Source organism: Manis pentadactyla, chromosome 11 (genome assembly GCF_030020395.1).
Source record: "Manis pentadactyla isolate mManPen7 chromosome 11, mManPen7.hap1, whole genome shotgun sequence".
NCBI lineage: Eukaryota > Metazoa > Chordata > Mammalia > Pholidota > Manidae > Manis > Manis pentadactyla.
In genome coordinates this window covers 123,991,115-124,012,544 of record NC_080029.1, presented here as the reverse complement: position 1 = coordinate 124,012,544, position 21,430 = coordinate 123,991,115, and the positions used below count along the sequence as shown (strand labels likewise).

The following is a 21,430-nucleotide window of genomic DNA, read 5'->3' as shown; positions in this document are numbered from 1 at the left end:
CTTTTTAAAATAAAAACACACATACTCTGTAAGCTGTTCCAATCTTTTTGGAGCAAGGTGGGATTTCATAAATATACATAAAAACAGCACCACAGGCAAGGCGTCAGGTTGACAGACATGTTAGTCCCCATTTGCTCCTGCCATGTCTAAGAATGAACAAATTCAGTTTTATGACGTGAGGAAACAGACTTTGAGAAGCTAAACAATTTGCCACTGGTCGCAGAGCTAGGAGAGCAGGAATTGCACCCACATTTTTCTGACTCCCAAACCTACGCTCTTCAACACAACACTACACAAAGGGTTTTCCTCTTGAGATCCTGCCCCCCGAAGTCCTCAAGTCAACTGCGAGTGTGTGCTGGGTGTGTTGTGCTGCCTTGAGCCTGGTGATCTGCAGGTGCACTGACGGTCTTCCCTCATCATGTCCAGTGCCCTCTGGGAGGGTGAGTCAGCGCAGGTGTCCTGGGACTGGTGGTGTGGGCCTGAGCTCAGGGAGCTCCCTTTTGCTGGCATAGTGCCCAGCACACAGCAAACACACAGTCTGAATTATAGCAATGAAATTGTCCTCTTTCTGTCCCTATAAGTCAACTAAGGATTTATCACCAGCAGGGACGGATCTTTCAGAAACCTCTACACTAGCGTTTGCCCAGTTGTGAATACAGAGGCAGCCTAGATCCTGCTCCTATATTCTTCTCACTTTCTATTATCTAAAGGATGTGGACACTTACATCAGTCTAGAGGCTGTTATGCTTGCTTGGAAGCGTGAGCAGGATTGCTGGCAGTTGAGTCATGAGGAGAACTTAGCCCAGGGCACATAAAAGGTGCTCAACAAATGTTACTTCCTTTAGTTCCACTTGCTTAGTCCTTTTATATCTACTTCACTCCCCATCTTCCAATATCAGCAAATCTTTTGTCTAAGTACAGTGGATAATTAAAACAAGGTTTAGGTTTAGGAGACAGTACCAAATATGAGACTGCAGAGAGAACAGAAGGCAAATGAGAACAGGATAATGGGAATGCGTTTCTATAGAGTAGGTTGGAATGTGGCAGACTGTATTTTTCAAAGATAACCACAGCAATATTTCTGGTGCAATATGCTCTTCTAGAACCTTTATATTCTCCACGAAGAGGTAAAGTTTATTTCCATTCCCTTTTAAGTTGGGTGGGGCTTTGTAACTGCCTCGATGAATAGAATGTAGTGGAAGTGACGCTACATGACTTCCGAGGCGAGGTCATGAAAGGTGACATGGTTCCCATCTGCTCTTACTTGTCAGGATGTTATGTCCTGGGACCTGCAAGCCTGCTGTGAGGAGGCCCCAATCAGCCTGAGAGAGACCGTGCAGAGAGACCCCATGGAAAGATCCCCAGCTAACAGCCATCATGAACTATAACACGTGCGCACAAGCACTCGGATGATTCCACCCTGCAGCCTTCAAGTCTTCCAACTGAATTCCAGACACCAGGGAACAAAAGCCTTTTTCTTTATATGTTGACAGAATTCTTGACACACAGAATCTGTGTAATTAATAGATTATTGTTTTATGCCACTAAGTCTTGGGGTAATTTGTTACACAGTCATAGAAACTGTAACAAGGAAAAGAGAAGCACAGGAGAGCATGTGGCAGGGCAAGACCAGAGGAGTTCAGGGTCAGAAGAGTCTGTATTTTGCCAAGGAGCAAGTAGGACGAGTGCTAACAGGCAGCAGCAGGGTGACAGTTTGGTATAAGGAGGGACTTTTTAATCACTGAAACTGGTCAGCGACAGAATAGGCTCCCATCGTAAGTAATGAGTTCCCTGTCAACAGAGATACTCAAATATAGACTGGATGAGGTTATTGAAGGGTTCAAACAAGAATGGAAAACTGGATTAAGGTGAAACCTTAAGGTTCCTTTCAGTCAATAGAATATGACAGCAGATTAGAGGTGGGGTACATGAAAGAGAGATGAGTCAGAGATGGGGACGTTTGGAGCCCAAAGCCTAGGACACTGGTGATACCATACACACACAGAGAGACTATGAGAGGACTTTTAAAAAGTACTTTTCTATTCTTTCTGCCTCTTTGCCCAGATGGCTGTTAATGGTCCCTCTCATCCTCTACCTCCTTTCTAATACATTCTTTGCATGATACTTGATTAATGCTCCCAAAATACGGTTCTTAGCATGCCATTTCCTTTATCAAAGGCTTTTCATGACATCCAGTGCCATCACCACATCTCAACAAATCATTTTATATAGTTCGTTCAGTATTTTTACATTATCTCATTTGAATCTCCTACCAATCTGGAAGGCACTAAAATCACCACTACATACATCTCAAAATCCAGCTAAAGTAAGTACTCTATTCATTTTTCATATTTTTCTGCTTTGTTGTCTTTGCTTATGTTATTTTTTTGTCTACCTTTTTCCCAACTCTGAATGTTCCGTCCCTTTTTATCCTTCAAGGTCCAGATTAAGTTTTAGTTGCTCTAGAACCCAGCTAATTCCTATAACTAAGAGTGATCCCTCCCTCTTCTGAACTCCATCAATGTTGATGTGATCAGAGTAGCTAATACTCATTAAGCACCTGCTACGTGCCAAGCAGCATGCTAGATGCTTTTTGTGTGTTATCTTCTACCCTCTGTATCACTATCTGCTTTGTATGTATGGATATTTGTATATGCATCTTCTTTCCCTAAGCTCACATGGTTCTTGGGAACACAATAGATGTTTGAGTCATTTCTGCTTTCTCCTAAGACTAGCACAGGGCCTGGCACAGAGCAAGTGCTACATAAATATTTGTTTAATGAATGAATGAGTAATTCAGGCAGGCAGAGTTAAAGTTTACCTTTGCTTGAACAAGTGGTTTTCAAGCACCCTTAAAGCACTTGAGAAACACTCATTTATATCCACATAATTAATGGGCTAAAATTACAAATCAGTCTTTCTGATTTCTATGGACGTTGGCTAGAACCAATTTTGTTAATGTAGTTTACGGATACAAAAATGAAAACCACAAATTCACATACAACAAACTTTTTTGTGTGTGTAAAAATATTCTAGAATTCAGAATAGTCTTTTTCAACCAATCAGAACTAGCTAGGTTTTACAAGTTCCTCTCTCTTCTGTGGAGTCATAAGGATTGTAAACTCATACTGTGGTTCTACTGCTTCGTGGCCCTCTTGCTATAGTGCCGAGTACAGTTACGAATCTAGTAAATGATTCTGATGAAGTGAAAGGACTGTGCTGCTGTCCTTCATGATCACTCCTCATCACTGTTCTGACCCCATGAGCTCAGCTAAGGCGCCAGCACCTTAAGGGGGCCTCAGTGAGTCTCAGCCAATTAGGCAACTGAGTTGCTGCCCTGAGATTTGAAAACCATCCTTTTCTCTTTATTTCTAATAGGGCCAAGAATGGAAAAGTGGTAACAGTAAAGGCCAAAGAAATAGGCACTTCTTAAAGTCCTGTTACTGATTATTGGATTTTGTTTAAGTGATTAAGAATTATAGTTTGTGAACAATTCCCATGTTAAAATTCTGGAGTCATCCTAACATAAAATCAATACTTTCAGCAGAAGGTCACAATTTCAATTTTTACTTAAAGAAATGCAAGTTCATTGTTCAAAACCAGGTCTGGTACAAAAACAATCTGTTAGTGCTTTTCTTCCCCATGTTGACACAAAGATTAACCAGCATAAATTCTGACGCCCAAATTGTCTTTCAGAAAACCCAGGTAAAAATTAGAAGATTAAGGCACAATAGGAGACAGGGCAGGGGCAGGCCCGCTGGAATCACCATCACAAAGGCCGGGCCACCGGCAACTGCAGTGTTTACCCAAAGCCCTGTGCTAATCAGTTAGTGTACTTAATTATCTCAGGGTCTGCCAGCTCACAAGAAGCAATTTTTGAAGGCATCTCTGGCTCCTCTTTGTCTTTTACTCCTGCTAGTCACAAAAGGGCTTTGAGGACAGGCCTTCCTCCGCTGTGGTTCTGCCGGCTGCTTTCTCCTGGGAGCCACAACAGGCATTATGTGAAATGACTCTAATGCAACCACCACCACACTACCTTTCTTGCCAGACGTGGCTGCCAGGTGCACAGAAACTATAATTAATACATGCAAAAAAGTGCTTTTAACAGGTCACTGTAATTTTGGTTTAGAAATATAACTGCCATGAAGAAACGGGATGTAGTATGAAATGGTCTGTAAATATGAGAGGTAAACGAATCTGAAAAGGTAGAAAAAACTCCCTGTATTCTTGTGGTTTGGTGGTGTTCAGGAAATGCTGGGAGACGGAAGGATGAGAGGAAGAGCTGCCACCAGGGGTCATTCTTATCTCTTTCAGAGAAGCAGCTGATACTGATACTGCTAAGACATTCCTAGGTAAATTAAGCCAGGAAACCACCTGGACCCCTTTTTTTTAGAATAGTCTGCTTTTCTAGCAAGGCCTGCTAATAGAAATTTGCTGAGTATTTGAAGTTGGAGAAGGAAATTACATTGGGAAAAATGGATTAAGAATTCTTAAAAACCAGCAAAAGTTAATCATTGATGCATTTAAATTCCAGTTACATGTGTACATAGAAACAATTACACACACACACACACACACACACACACACACATATATATAAACTTTGGTTTTATATATATAGACTTTGGTCTACTTGGATAATCAATCCTTGGGCATGTCTAGGACTAAACTTCTCTTCCTCTATGGAAAACTGCTTATATTAGCTAATTGGGAGACTACACCATCTACTACTCAAAAATTTCAAGTCAGAAATATAAGACTCATTCTAGGTTCTTCCTTTTACCTTCCAGGTCTTTAAGCTCTATGCCATTTTTCTTAGTTTATTCTGTTTCCTCCTTTTTTTTAAAATTGAAGTATCATTGATATACAATCTTATATTGGTCAAATGTACAACACAGTGGTTCAACAGTTACCCACATTCTTAAATCCTCCCCCTCTAGTGTGGTTACTATCTATTAACGTAGAAAGATGTTACAGAATCATTGACTATATTCTCCATGCTGTCCTACCGTCCCTGTGACCAACTTATATTGTGATTGCAAATTACTGTGCCCTTTTATCCCCCTACTCCCCACAGCCTGACCCAACTCCTCTGCCTTGGTAACCACTGGTCACTTCTCAGTGTCTGTGAGTGTACTGCTGTTTGGTTCCTTCTGTTTTGCTTTGTCCTTATACTCTACAAATAAGTGAAATCATATGGTATTTGTCTTTCTCCACCTGACTTATCTTACTGAGCAGTAATACCCTCTAGATCCATCCCTGCTGTTACAAATGGCAGGGTTTCTTTTCTTTTTATGGCTGAATAATACTCCATTGTGTATATGTACCACATCTTCTTTATCCATTCATCTACTGATGGACACTTAGGTTGCTTCTAAATCTTGGTTATTATAAATAGAGCTGTGATAAACATAGGGGTGCATATGTCTTTTTGAATCTGGGATCTTGTTTTCTTTGGGTAAATTCCTAGAAGTGGGATTACTGGATCAAATGGCATTTTCACTTTTAGTTTTTTGAGGAACCTCCATACTGCTTTCCACAGCAACTGCACCAATTTACATTCCCACCAATAGTGCACAAGGATCCTTGTTCTACATGTCCTCAACAACATTTGTTATTTCTTCTCTTTTGGATAATGGCCGTTATAACTGGTATATCTCACTGTGGTTTTACTGTCTCTTCTTAGTATATTTGTTCCTCTCTATTTTCATTGCTGCCTCAGGTCTTCAACATTACTCACTTGGATCATGCTAGTGCCTCTTTACTATTATTTCTGCCTCTAGGCTTGTGCCATTCCAGTCATTTCTATGCTTTTCAGAATGATCATTCTGTAACAGAAATTAGATGCTGTTACCCCCTCTCAAACAACTTCAGTGGCTCTCCATAGTTCTAGTGTAGCACACCAAGCTCTTCTCTCCCTTCTGCCTCCCAAAAACTAACATTTATGGAGCTCATTTAACACCTCATCTCCTGCCACTCTTCATAGTCTCTCTAATGTACAGCTACAACAAATTGTACATGAGACAACGTAGTGCATATGCATCTCTCTTGGTTTGGTTTGCCCCCAAAGTAGACCCTGAAATGAGGATATGGGTGCAAATAGATTATCTGTGAGAAAGTAGAAAAGGGAAAGAGTAAACAGAAAAAGACAATCGAGATGTGTTAATGAACAGATTATCACTGACAATGTACATAATACAACTCAGGATCAACCCACTGAGTTTTGGTGTAGCTGGAATATTATCTACCAATTCACTGTTGTGGGATTAGCTCCTGGGGGTGTTAACATCCCTGTACTTCTAGCAAACAGCTGCTTGTACAGAGAATATCCTCAGGCAGAGAAACACATAAAGCCACTGGCAGGGGACCTCAGGTGGGACAAAGTCACCAAAAATATCTTCTACACCACACATTGCACATACACCCTTTTTCTCAACTGAATTCTTCCCTCCACTTGTTTTCTTTCTTTTTTAAAAATTATTTTTATTTTGGTATCATTAATATACACTTACATGAGCAACACTGTGGTTACTAGATTCCCGACATTATCAAGTCCCCCCCACACACCCCATTACAGTCACCGTCCATCAGCATAGTAAGATGCTGTAGAGTCGCTGCTTGTCTTCTCTGTGCTGTACTGCCTTCTCCACTTGTTTTCCTAGATCCTTTAAGATTCAGCCCACTGAAGCCTTTCCTTACTTCCCTGGGACTGCTTTTCTTCTTCTCTGTGCATATTCTCTTCTGCTGTAGCTATTATGTTGTAGTTATTAGTTTACAAATCTGACCTGACACCGGACTCTGCGCTCCCTGAGGGCAATATCTTTAGTACTTAGCTTAATGTCTGGCACAGGGTGATACTCATCAAGTCTATTGGACAAGGACATAACTGTGTGTGTTACAGAGAAGAGTATCCTGTTTCCTATATAGGTAATTGAGAAAACTTTCAAAGAAATCAAATACCTGCTCCCACATTTTGAATAATATAAAGTCAAGAGTGTTGGAGGGGGTATCAAGGTAGGAATCTTGAGTCCTGATTCAAGTTAGTTTGGCTCAATTGCTTTCCTTATAAAAATGAGTGGTTGTGAGTAACAGTTAAGCTCTTTTAAGTTTCACAGATTTCAAGTGACTAAATCTGTTGTAAGTGAAAGCTGAAGCCCACAAACTGTACAACAGCCACATATGGTAATGATTATATGTGTGATACTCTCCTGGATTCAACAAAAGAGTACAGGAGACAAAGATCGGAGATGCTGGCAGGTTTACACTGCTGTGTACACAAGAGCCAGGGTCAGAAGGGGTCTTCTGGGTGAGTGGGTACCTGCCAGGGAGTGGCCTGCCCACTGCACAGCAGCTAGTGAGGCAGCATGGCAGCATCCAGACTGGCAGGTGCCAGTGTCCTGGATGGAGCCCTGCCACTGCTACCAGTCCTTATGTAGCATGGTGCCACCCAATCTTACTTAGGTCACAGACACACAAATAGCCGCTTCCTGAGTTCTCATCAAATACCTGGAAGGTAGGCTCTGTCTGCATTTCTAGAGGGGAACAGACTAACTGAAACACTGACTACAGGCCATGCTTTATTTCTCTGACACCCAGTCTTAATTTTAGAAATGTAAGGACTGGTAAGAGTAAGGAAGAACAGGTGGGTTTAAGGGTCTTATGCACACAGACTAAAAAATGTTGAGGACGTTCATTTTAGAAAACAAACTGTCTTTTAAAATATTCTGTACATAGTCACTGGCATTCTGTGTGCACTGAACATGCACGGATAATATTTAAGCAGATGGACTTTAGAAGTTTTAAATAGTTTTCTTTTTCACAAATCCCTAAAAGACACATAATTTGCATGTAGTACTGTTTAGAATTTAATTGTAAGAAAAAAATTGTAAGGATGTAACCAAACATCCTTAATATGCTTTATATGCCATATTCCTAACAGAAACAGTCAGTATTGCAAATGATTCTTACTTGGTTGGAGAGGAGAGAAAAGAACATGTGTGTGTGTGTGGGGGGGCACGGTTATTCTGCCCCTCCCAGAGAAGTACTGATTTTGAGAACAGCCCATAGGATGGAGGATCTACAGAGCCAGCCACCAGGCCAGCAGTAGTCCTTGGCACACTGGCTATAATCATGCCCAGCGTTCATGTGTGACTTCAGGGAGCTGCTGTTTTTGAGTGGCTCCCCTTTCTTATTCATGGAGATATATTGGAAGAAGGGACAAAAGGGAAAATAAGCAAACCTAGGAGTCTATAATTGAAAGCATGTGTATATAGTCATGGGCACTGTGAAGCTCTGCTGTTTGCTGAGGGCTTAGCTGTGACCTGGTCTAGGCTTTGTCACAGACTTGCTGATTCAAGAGAATCACTTGATTTCTCTGGATCTCAGTGGGAGATATGGTAAGGCATCTTTCAGTAATGATAATTAAGTTTATGACACCAGAAGAAAAATAGACTCTGACAGGGGCATGTAGCCAGAAAAATGAGAACTCAAGACTAGTCCCAATACGGAAAGCCAATAAGAACAGAGGTAGTTCAAAGAGGAAAAGAGGCCGAGATGACCACCTCCACCCTATGAAATGACTTCAAGATAGGCAAAACTCAAGGGAAGCTTTAAAATCTGAGCACGCATTGACTCAACTGGAGGCCTTACCTTCCAGTGACAGCAAAGCACAGAGCACACATCCCATGTAACAGTCCTGCGGCATGCTGCAGAAAGGTGGGCATCTTGGGATTGTCGTCCACTGGGCCTTGCACCGAGAGGAAGCAGCCACATAGCTTGTCAATCAGACCTATGTTCACCATGTAGCTAAATGTGGAGAGAAACGTATGTCATCAATCTGCATAGACTGGCAACATCTTCACCTTTGAAGACAAATCTTACCAAACAAAGGCTCAAATTCCTTAAGCAAGTAAACATGACACAGGTTTGAGGAAAGCATTTCAAGATTTAGTCCTGAATAATCAGCTATTTCTGAAGTGATTCTCTTCTCTCAGTTATTCTGATGCTATTTTTCAAGAAAGATGAATGAGCATGATTACCTGATCATTCTTACTGGTCTAAAGAGTCTGACAATAGTTAAAATGATTTACGACAACCTCTGCACTCTTGAAAAGCAGTATTTCTTAAAGAACCAGGGAGCCTAATTAACCAGAATATAGGGATTCAGAAGATAAGGCAATGTTACCCAGGCACTACTGTTATGACTTAAACTTCCAATGCCAACTGTAGGTTCTCTATTTTTCAAAACCCACCAAGTGTCTAACAAACAGTGAGAATCTAATTGATTTCTATTATGAAAAATACCATTCCTGAGAGTTGACAACATTTAAGAAGTTGCTTTCATCTTTTTGGTTCATTAAAGATTTCCAGAGCTATTTATTAAGCTGGGCCAACAGTAGCTCTTTTATAAGCCCACAAAGCAGCAATCATGGAAAATAATAAATTAAGACACTGTAGATAATATCAAGTCTATTCATGTTGTCACGAATGGCAGTATTTCCTTCTTTTGTATGGCTGTGTGTGTTTGTGTATAAACCATATTTTCTTCTTCTGTTGTTGGACACTTAACGTCATTTCCATGTCTTGGCTACTGTGAATAACGCTGAAATGAAGGATGTGCAGATTATCTCTTTGAGGTGGTGATTTCGTTTCCTTTGGACATATATGAAGAAGTGCAGTTGATGGAGTTGAACTAAAAATAGTTCTATTTTTTAACTTTTTGAGGCACTTCCATACTGTAATCCACAGTGGCTGTATGAATATACATTCCCACCAATAGTATAGAAAGGTTCACTTTTTTAACATCCTTGACAATATTGTTATCCTTTGTCTTTTTGATAATAGCCATTCTAACAGGTATGAGGTGATACTTCATTGTGGGTTTGACTGGAATTTCCCCGATGACTAGTGACATTGACCATCTTTTCTTTTGCTATTTCATGTCCTTTGAAGAAGAGTCTATTCATGTCCTTTGTGCATTTTAAAATTGGGTTATTATTTGCTTTTGGTTGTAGGAGTACCTTGCATATTTGGAAAATTAATCTCTTACCAGATATATGGTTTGCACATATTTTTTCCCATTCCATATGGTGCCTTTTCATTTTGTTGTTTTATTTTTGCTGGGCAGAAACTTTTTAGTCTGATGTAGTACCACTTGTTTATTTTTGCTTCTGTTGCTTGCCTGTGTTTGTGATGTTCTAACCAAAAAATATTGCCAAGAGCAATGTAAAGGATCTTTTCCCATTTTCTTCTTCTAGGAGTTTTATGGTTTCAAGTCTTACATTGCAGTCTTTAATTTATTTTGAGTTAATTTTTGTGAGTCGTGTAAAAGCAGGAGCCTATTTCATTCTTTTGCATGTGAATATCCAGTCTTCCCAATTCTATTTATTGAAGAGACTATCTTGTCCCTATTGAGTATCATTGGATTCTTTATCAAACATTTGTGGACCATATATGCATGGGTTTATTTCTGGGCTCTTAATTCTGTTTCATTGGTCTATATGTCTGTTTTATGCCAGTACCGTACTGTCTTAATTATTACAGCTTTGTCAAATAATTTGAAATCAGGAGATGTGATGCATCCTGCTCTGTATCAGAACTGCTTTGGCTGTTTGTTGCCTTTTGTAGTTCCATGCAAATTTTGAAATAGTTTTTTCTATTTCTGTTTAAAAAAATGCCACTGGAATTTTGATAGGGATTGCCCTGAATCTATCAAGATGGCTTGGGTAATAAGTTCAATCCATGAACATGGGATACCTTTCCATTTACTTGTGTCTTAATTTCTTTCATCAATGTCTGAGTTTTCAGTGTACAGATCTTTCACACTTTTGGTTTTATTTATCCCTAAATATTTTATTCTATTTGATGGAATTATAAATGGGAATTTTTAATTTCCTTTTCAGATAGTTCATTGTTAGCAACTGATTTTTGTATGTTGATTTGTATCCCGCAACGTGATTAAATCAATTTATTTAAAAATTTTAACTTTTCCTTTATTGCTACTTAAAATTTTTTATAGAGTTACATGCACTAAAATGTACAAATCTTAGTGTACAGCTTGAATTTTAACATGTGTATACAGTCATGTAACCATTGCCCAATCAAGATATCAAACATTCTATTTCCCCCATAGTGTAGTTCCCTAGTTTATTACTTCTAAGGTTTTTTTTGGTGGAACCTTTATGATTTTTGATATATAAGATGTCACCTGCCAAAAGAATTTACTTCTTCCTCTCTGATTTGGATGCCTAATTTTTCTTGTCTAACCGCTTTGGCAGAAATAGGACTTACTTTACTAATTTAGACAGAAGTGAAGAGAGTGGGTGCCCTGTCTCATTCCTCATCTTAGAGGAAAAGCTTCCAACTTTCACCATTGAGTATGATGTTAGTTGTGGGCTTGTTATATATGGTCTTTATTATGTTGAGGTATGTTCGTTCCATACCAAAATTGCTGAGAGTTTTTACCAGGAATGGATGTTGAATGAGTCTACTGAGATGATATGATTTTTACCTTTCATTCTATGAATGTGATGTATCACATTTCTCAATTTTGCATATGTCGAACAATCAACATGCCAGGGATAAATCCCACTTGATAGTGGTGTCGGAGCATTTTAATGTGCTGTGAATTTGGTTTGCTAGTATTTTGTTGAAAACTGCAATTATGTTCATCAGGAATAGTTTTTTCTTGCTGTGTCCTTTTTTGATTTTGTTATCAGGGTAATGCTGGCATTATAAAATGGGTCTAGCAGTGTTTCCTTTTCAATATTTTTGGAAAAGTTTGTAATTCTTTAAATGTTTGGTAGAACTAACCAGCAAAGCCATCTGGTCTTGAGCTTTTCTTCACTGTGAGGTTTTTGATTACTGATTCAATATCCTTACTCATTTTTGGTCTGTTCAGATTTTCTATTTCTTCATGATATATGGTCAGTAGTTGTATGTTTCTAGGAATTTATCCACATCTTCTAGGTTGTCAAATTTGTTGGCATGTTAAGTGTTCATAACAATTTCTTGTGACCCTTTGTATTTCTGTGGTGTCATATACAATGTCTTCTCTTTTATTTTTAAGTTTATTTATTTGGGTCCTCTCTTTTTTCTTGCTTAGTCTAGCTAAAGGTTTTGTTAATCTTTGCTATTGTTTTCCTTTCTCTGTTTCACTTATTTCTGCTCTAATCTTTACTATTTCCTTCCTTCTACTAACTCTGCACTTCTTTTTCTAGTTCCTTGATGTGTAAAGTTAGGTTGTTTGAGATCTTTGTTGTTTCCTGATGTATGCATTTATCACTGTAAAATTCTGTCTTAGAACTACTCTTACTGCATCTGATTAGGTTTGGTATTCTGCATTTCCACATCCATTTATTTCAAAAATTTATTTAAAATTTCTTCATTTATCCATAGTTCAGGACTGTGTTGTTTAATTTCCATGTATCTGTGAATTGCTCAGCTTTCCTCCTGTTACTGTTTTCTAGTTACATACCAAGCTAGTTGATATAATTTGTATGTTCTTGAATTTGAAATTTGTTTTGTGGCCTACTATATTATCCACCGTAGAAAATGTTCCATATGTACTTGAGAAAAATATGTCCTGTTACTGTTGGATAGAATGTTCTATATATATCTGTTAAGTCCTTTTGGCCTTTGTGTGTTTGGTCTTTTGAGTTAAATCTGCTGTTTCCTTTCTGATCTATCTATTGTTGTGAGTAGAGTATTAAAGTACCTAATTATTACTGTAATGTTAATTTTTCTTTTTAGTTCTGTTAGTATTTGTCCTAAATATTTATTTAGGTGCTCCAAGTATAACTATTTACCACTATTCATTTTCTTGGTAGATGACCCTTCTATCATTATATAATCACCTTCTTTACCTCCTTTGAGCATTTTCAGTTTAAAAATCTATTTTGTCTAATATTACTATAGCTACCCCTTTCTTTAGGTTTCAATTTCCTTGAAATATCTATCTCCATCCCTTCATTCTGTCTATGTGTATCCTTAGAGCTAAAATGAGCCTCTTGTAGGCAGTATATCATTGGATTTTGTTTTTTATCCATTCAGTCACTTTTGATTGGAGAATTTAATCCACTTACACTTAGAGTAATTATTTATAGACAAGGACTTAGTATTACAATTTTGTTTATTGTTTTCAAGTTGTTTTGTAGATGCCTTGTTTCTTGCTTCCTATCTTGCTGTCATCCTTTGTGATTTGATGACATCTTCTGGTGGGAGGCTTTGACTCCTTTATACTCACCTTTTGTGCATCTACTACAGATTTTCCTTTGTGGTTACTGTAAGGCTTAAATAATATATTTATTAACCATCTTTTAAGCTGATAATAAGTTTGATATCATACAAAAACTTTATACTTTTACTTCTTCCCTCTCATCTTTTTTATAGTGTATCCAATAACAAATTATTGTAGTTATGATTATTTTTCAAACGTTTGCATTTTTAACTTTTAAACTAGAGTTGTAAGTTAATTATGCACCATTATAATATTTGAGAATCTGATTTTGATTATATACTCACCATTACCAATTTTACACATCCATGTTTTTAAAATTAAGGTATCATTGATATAAAGGTTTCACATGAGCAGCATTGTGGTACTACATTCACCCTTATTACAAGACCCCCCACATGCCCCACTACAGTCACTGTCCATCAGTGTAGTAAGATGCTATAGAATCACTACTTGTCTTCTCTGTGCTATACTGCCTTCCCTGTGCCCTCCTCCCATTATGTGTGCTGATCATAATACCCCTTAATCCCCTTCTCCCTCCCTTCCTTCCCGCCCTCCCCACCTCCTTTCCCTTTGGTAACCACTAGTCCCTTCTTGGGGTCTGTGAGTCTGCTGATGCTTTGTTCCTTCAGTTTTTGCTTTGTTCTTATACTACACAAATGAGTGAATAATTTTTGCTACTTGTCTTTCTCTGCCTGGCTTATTTCACTGAGCATAATACCCTCTAGCTCCATCCATGCTGTTGCAAATGGTAGGGTTTGCTTTCTTCTTATGACTGAATAATATTCCATTGTATATATGTACCATATATTCTTTACCCATTCATCTACTGATGGACACTCAGGTTGCTTCCTTATCTGGGCTATTGTAAATAGTGCTGTAATAAACATAGGGGTGTATATGTCTTTTTGAATCTGGGATCCTGTTTTCTTTGGGAAAATTCCTAGGAGTGGAATTCCTGGGTCAAATGGTATTTCTATTTTGAGTTTTTTGAGGAACCTCCATACTGCTTTCCACAATGGTTGAACTAACTTACATTCCCACCAGCAGTGTAGGAGGGTTCCCCTTTCTCCACATCCTCAACAGCATTTGTTGTTCTTAGTCTTTTTGATGCTGGCCATCCTTGCTGGTGTGAGGTGATACCTCATTGTGGTACTAATTTGCAATTCCCTGATGTTAGTGGTGTGGAGCATCTTTTCATGTGCCTGTTGGACATCTGAATTTCTTCCTTGGCGAAGTGTCTTTTCAGATCCTCTACCCATATTTAGTCAGGTTATTAGCTTTTTGGGTGTTGAGGCATGTGAGTTCTTTATATATTTTGGATGTGAACTCCTTATTGATATGTTGTTCACAAATATATTCTCCCATACTGTAGGATGCCTTTTTGTTCTGCTGATGGTGTCCTTTGCTATACAGCTTTTTAGCATGATGTAGTCCCATTTGTTCATTTTTGCTTTTGTTTTCCTTGTCCGAGGAAATGTGTTTGGGAAAAAATTGCTCATGTTTATATTCAAGAGATTTTTGCCTATGTTTTCTTTTAAGAGTTTTGTGGTTTCATGACTTATATTCAGGTCTGATACATTTCGAGTTTACTTTTGTGTATGGAGTTAGCCAGTAATTCTATTTCATTCTCTTATATGTAGCTGTCCAGTTTTGCCAACACCAGTTGTTAAAGAGGCTGTCATATCCCCATTGTTATAACCATGGCTCCTTTATCATATATTAATTGGCCATGTATGTATGGGTTTATATTCTGGACTCTCTTTTTCATTCTATTGATCTATGGGTCTGTTCTTGTGCCATTACCAAATTGTCTTGATTACTGTGGCTTTGTAGTAGAGTTGGAGTTGGGGAGCATAATCCCTCCAGTTTTATTCTTCCTTCTCAGGATTGCTTTGTCTGTTTGGGGTCTTCTGTGGTTCTTTATGAATTTTAGAACTATTTGCTCTCATTCATTGAAGAATGCTGTTGGTATTTTGATAGGGATTGCATTGAATCTGTAGATTGCTTTAGGCAGGCACCTCCATATGTTTTTATGTTATTAGTTATCATCCTTTTGTTTCAGCTTGAATAATGCCCATTAGCATTTCTTTTAAGGCAGGTCTAGTGGTGATGAACTTCTTCAGGTTTTGTTTGTTTGGAAAAGCTTTTATTTCTCCTTTATTTCTGAAGCACTGTCAGGTATAGTATTCTGGGTTGGCAGTTTTTTCTTCAATATTTTGAAAGGCTGTGCCCTCCTGTTGGGCAAGGTTGCTGGTTGGGCAATATGGCTGGGCGGGGTCTCCCACTGTATCCTGTGGTTGGTTGGGGCTAGGGATTATGCTCTGTGTTTGGGAAGGGTCTCTGGGCTTCTTTGTGGGAAGGGGCCACAGGCTATGTTCTGTGGCTTGGTGGGGCTCTGAGGCTGCCCAGGGTCAGTTTAGGTTTCTTGTTACGTGGGGCCAGAGGCTATGCTCAAAAGTTGGGTAGGGCTACTGTCTTGGCTTCTTGCCTATGCAAGGATGTATGGGTTCATGAATGCCTGGTTTCTCTGGCTATGCTTCCTAGATGGTCAGAACTGGAGGCAATACTGAGCAGTTGGGCAGGAATGCAAATCTGCTTTCCTGGTGGGGAAGCAGAACAAGATCTACGGCCAGTCCAGCCTGGTGACTGGGGACCAAAATCAGGCAGAACTTCCAACTGAGCAACCCAGTCAGATAGTGCTGCTGGATCAGCTCCACAAATGGACAGAGCTGCTGCCTAGGACCTCTCTTTAGGCACAGCCGCAAGCAGGAACAGTCTGCCGATACTACAGTGCTGATCGCTATCAGCGCCCACTCCACCCCACTTTCTGTGTGATTCCCAGGGGCCAAGCCCTGATGATCCCCATGAGGTAAGACCCAACTGAGCCTCCCAGGAAGTTCTGTAACACTTGGAGAGCTGGATGTTCACCCTGGGCTTTCTTTTCCAATTAGAGAAACCACAGTCTGACGGCGGTCCTCTCAGTACGGTGCTATGCTGGCCTGGGTGTGTGTGTGTGACGTGGTCAAAGCGCAGCTGTTCCTCTTACCCTTCTAAATGCATTCCTCTTTGGTGTCTGAGGTCCAAGGTGGGTGGGTGCTTCTGCCTCATCCCCCAACACACACTGTGGGAATTTTTACAATAGTATCTTATCTATGGAAAGTTGCTAGCTGCCCTGTTGCAAGGGGGAATTAAATTGGGAGTTACCAATGCTGCCATCTGTTCAATGATACAATCAGTTCCACGGTAACAAAGTAAAATTTTGAAAACACGAAATTATCACAGGGAACCAATATTGCTCTCTACAAGCAGGAGAATCATCTGCAGCATTTGGTTTCCACTCCAAAGTGTAGGATCGTTGCTAGTGTTTACACATTCCATTCCCATCTCAGCAAAATTCTGGAGGCTAAGTCCAAGATCAAAGTGGTAGCAGGGTTGGATTCCTCTGAGTTTCTCTTTGGCTTCCAGATGGTTGTCCTGTTGCTGCTTCAACACGATTGTCCCTCTGTGCATGGGCCTAATGGTCTTAATATATAAAAGAACTTTCACACTTAAATAAAGTGAACACTTCCAATAGAAAATGAGCAAAGTACATGAATAGACAACTAACAAGGTAATAAAAATGTCTAGTGAACATTTAAAGATGTTCAATGTCACTACAAAGATAAAATGAATATTATTTTCAGCTCTCAATTTGGATAAGATTCAGAAGAATGATAATATACAATATTGTCTAGGCTGAGGGTACAAGGACATACTCATAGGTAATCTTTGTGTAGCTCAATTTGGCAACAGGGATGAAAATCCTTAATGCATATTCTTTGACCCAGAAATTCTACTGTAACATTTATAAAAAGAAGATAGTCAGTTGTAGGGGAAGAAGAGTGTGTTCTTCACAGTGTTATCTATAATACAAAAAAAACTAGAATAAACCTACATGAGTTATAATAGGTAACTTGAAGCCAATCATTGCTACATAATGAAATATGTGGGAAGCTAGTAAAAATTAATTTGCAAGTTTCTACTGATTTGGAAAAATTAAAAAAACACCTGATTAAACAATATGTATAAGCATTACAATTTTTTTTTATTTTGTTAATATACAATCACTTGAATAACATTTTGGTTACTAGACTTCCCCTATTATCAAGCATTACAATATTTTTATATAGAATAACTACATGTATGTATACCAAAACCAAAAACAATCCAATGCAGTGATTATCTTTGGATGGTGGCATTAAAGATAATTTTTGTGATCTCAATCATAATACAAATTAGCAATGGGGATGAAAGTAGAGCATACAGAATAGAGTCAATAGTTCTGTACATCTCTCTATGTTGACAGTAACTATAATAGTTTTAGTGAGGATTTAATAATGTATATAACTGTTACATCACTATGTTGTATACTTGAAACCAATATAATATTGTATATCAACTGTACTTATATAAAAAAAGATAATTTTTGTGTTTTAAAAGTATCTATTGTGCTCTTCTGTGTTTTCCAAATTCTTTTTCTCATTGAGCACATATTACTTTTATTATTAGGAAAAATAAGTTATTTTAAAAGGGGGGAGGGGGAAAGGAACAGAGACACAGGTCATCTGCTACTGCAAGAGAGCCCAAGCACTTAAAGACAGCAATGGAGTGAAAGCGATAAATCTGAGCCACATTTACAAAGTAGAATAAGAGGTATTTAAGATTTAATTGGATATTGGTTTGGTAAAGAACTGTAAGAAGTCCTTGACAATGCTCAGACTGCTGGCACCAATGGGATATTGGTGCCACTGAGAAGGGCAGAGGACACAGGAAAAGGAGCTCCTTTGGGTGGAAAGATTATGTGTTCAGTATTGAACTTGTGGAGGCTGGTATGTCTATGGTACATCCTGGTAGCTATATATGCGGCTGGGGTTTGCTAGTCAGGAAAGTGCTAAGCTAAAGTACACCAGTTTCATAACTTCTTGAACAGATGCCTTACATTTGCTAACTTTTGATTCCAAAAGACTGTAATATGTCAGTTGGACTTGTCTGTCTCTTGGTTGTACAGTTTGATTTCCCTGTTTTGAAAGAGAGATGTAAATTTCTAATTGGATATAATGGAAAGAATTGTGCTATCAAAACACTGTGAATAGCCTAAGCAATCTTGTGAAAGAAGAACAAGCTGGAGGCATCAGACTTTCTAATTTCAAACTATATTACAAAGTTATAGTAATCAAAATGGTATGGTACTGGCATAAAAACAGACACATGGACACACAGACCAATGGAACAGAATTGGGAGCTCAGAAATAAACCTATGTTATATGATCCACAAATACTGATAAGGGAGTCAAGAATACTCAATGGGGAAAAGATAGTTTGTTCAATAAATGGTATTGGGAAAAGGGGTACAGGCCAGAGAATAGCATCAAACATGCAGAAAAATGAAATTGGACCCCTATTTTATACCAATCATAAAATGAGCTCAGTATAGACTAAAGACCTGAATTAAATAAGGCCTGAAACCATAAAATTCAAGAAGAAAACAGGAAAAAAGCTCCTTGTCATTGGTTTTGACATTTTTGGGATATGACACCAGAAGCACAAGCAACAGAAACAAAAATAAACTAGTAGGATTATATTAAACTTAAAAACTTCTGAGCAGCGGAAGAAAGAATACATAAAATGAAAAGACAACTTACTGAATGGGAGAAAATATTTGTAAACCATATATTGGATACAGGATAAATATCCAAAAAAATATAAGGAACTCCTACAACTTAATAGTAAAAACACAAATAATGTGATTAAAAAGTGGGCAAAGGACCTGAATAGATATTTTTCCATAGAACATATACGAAGGGCCAGTAGGTAGAGGAAAAGACACGTAACATCAGTAACTATCAGGAAAAAGCAAATCAAAACCACAATGAGATAGTGACCCTTGATAGAATGTCTATTATGAAAGGCAAGAGATAACGTTAGCAAGATTATGAAGAAAAGTGGACCCTGTACACTGTTGGTGGGAATGTACATTCATACAGATACTATGTAAAACAGTAAGGAGGTTCCTCAAAAGATTAAAAACAGACTGCTGTATGACCCATCAATTCCAATTCTGGGTGTATATCTGAAGGAAATTAATCACTCTCTCAGAGAGACACCTGCACTTCCATATTCACTGCAGCATTATTCATAACAGCCAAGGCATAGAAACCACCTGAATATCCACTGAGATGAATGGATTAAGAAAATATGGCATATCTGGAGTATTATCCAGCCATAAAAAGAAGGAAATCCTGCCATCTGTGACAATATGAATAGACCTTGAAGAAAGTATGCTAAGTGAAATAACTCACACATAAACAAATATTGTGTGATCTCATTTATATATGCAACCTAGAAAAGCTTAATTCATAGAAACAGAGAGTAGAATGGTGGTTAACGAGGGCCTGGGGGAAAGGGGGTGGTGGAGGAACTGAGGAGATGTTGTCAAAGGGTACAAACTTTCATTTACAAGATGAGTAAGTGCTGGGGATGTAATGTGCTGCATAGTGGTTACAGTTAACAATACTGTATTACATACTTGAAGGTTAAGAGAGTAGCTCTTAAAGATTTCACCACACACACACACACACACATACACAAACACACACATGAAGGTAATTATGTGAGCTGTTGGAGGTGTTAACTTACCTTATTGTTATAATCATTTTACAATTTGTACACGTATCAGATCATCATACTGTACATCTTAAAATTATACAATGTTACATGTTAACTATGTTTCAATAAAATTGGGAAAAAATAGATTTGTGGGGTTTTAGGGTGGTCTCTATCTTGAGCAAATTTCAGTATTTTTTCACATTCAATTTGCTGCTATCCTATAAACAACTGCTTTCCTAGAACTATGCTAAACACTGTTTTAAAAATTGCCAATATTTGCATTTTATAGGAAAAAATTCTGCTGTTTTGATAGCCAAATGTTATTATTTGGATATTCTGTTAAAAGTCTTTTGTTTTTGTATCCCAGGACCTTGTGCAGTGTCTGGCACAAAGTGAATATAGGTGACCATAGTTTGAATTGATAAGTATTTCTGAGAATCCCTTAGATCTAGAAACTTGACTGAATCATGTAAAGTAATGAGAATAAATACTGTTACTGTCTCGTCCCTGTTAGATTTCCCCTTGTCTTTCTCTATGCCTATGGAGAAGGAAAGGACTTATGCCAAGAGTGGTGTGCCTCGCTTCAACTCTACCTCGGGGTACAGGCCAGAGAACAGCACCAAAGACTATGCTGGGACTCTTTGCAGTGCGAGGGATAAAAACTACAAAACGGTTTGTAGCAGGGACTGGAGTAAGGTCTGTTGTCAGTTCATATCTGAGAAGGAGAAAGGAAAGCATGGAAATGAACATGTTCTGTTTGCTTAATTAGGCTGATCTGATACATGGTTTGTGGTTCTACAGGCATCACTAAGCCAGCTAACAATGGGTCACCTATAAACAACATTCACCAAAAGTGCTTCAAGGCAGAGAAGAGTGGCATGGTTTTGTTCTGAAGTATTATAGTTGTCAATCATCCTTTTTAAGTTACGTAAGTAATTTGGTTTGGCAGATTACCACTGTTATTTTTTTCCCCAATACTTTCCCCCTTTATGAAAGATCTAGTAACTGTAATAATGTATGTGAAAACATATGTACTTTCTCCTGGAAGGCCCCCTGGATTGCACTGATGCAGTTAACTGGGCCTTCGCCTCATCACAGCTGAGGCATGTGGCTAAGTTGTCTGGGTAAGAATGCTGGGTTGCTGCACCACACAGTAGCCCAAGTGAAATGCTGAGACAGAATGGCATTCCTCAGCAGAGAGGGCTGGGTTCTACAATGGCCAAAAATACATGGAGAAATTGAATGGGATCAAGCAACTGAAAGAAATGTCAGGGAGGGTAAATGTCAAGTGCTATAAGATAAATGGTCGGGGACCCAAAGGGCCTTGTACTCTCCAGCAATAAATATACTTGGGGAAAGAGGGCAGGTAGACAGAAGGGATAAATAAGCAAAGTAATCAGGAGTAAGAAAGATATGGAATGAATTAACTGTTTTCAAGAAAGCACTACAAGAAACCAGAGGAAATTTATGAACTGTGAAAGAAGGAAATGTAGAAGAGGGCATTCTTTTTCTTCTATTAACCTACCATAAGCTTCAAAAAGCAGCAAA

The 21,430-nt window shown here is 38.5% G+C and overlaps 1 protein-coding gene across 5 annotated transcripts in view; it reads right to left on the bottom strand.

Moving 5' to 3' along the window:
• Positions 1-21,430, bottom strand: part of SCAPER (S-phase cyclin A associated protein in the ER) — a 539,898-nt gene that overhangs the window by 47,886 nt on the left and 470,582 nt on the right. For all 5 annotated transcript variants that reach the window (XM_036907601.2, XM_036907605.2, XM_036907603.2 and 2 more), the window contains one exon: positions 8,650-8,805. In XM_036907601.2, the coding sequence (XP_036763496.2) occupies positions 8,650-8,805 (156 nt within the window). The remainder of the gene's footprint in view (positions 1-8,649; positions 8,806-21,430) is intronic.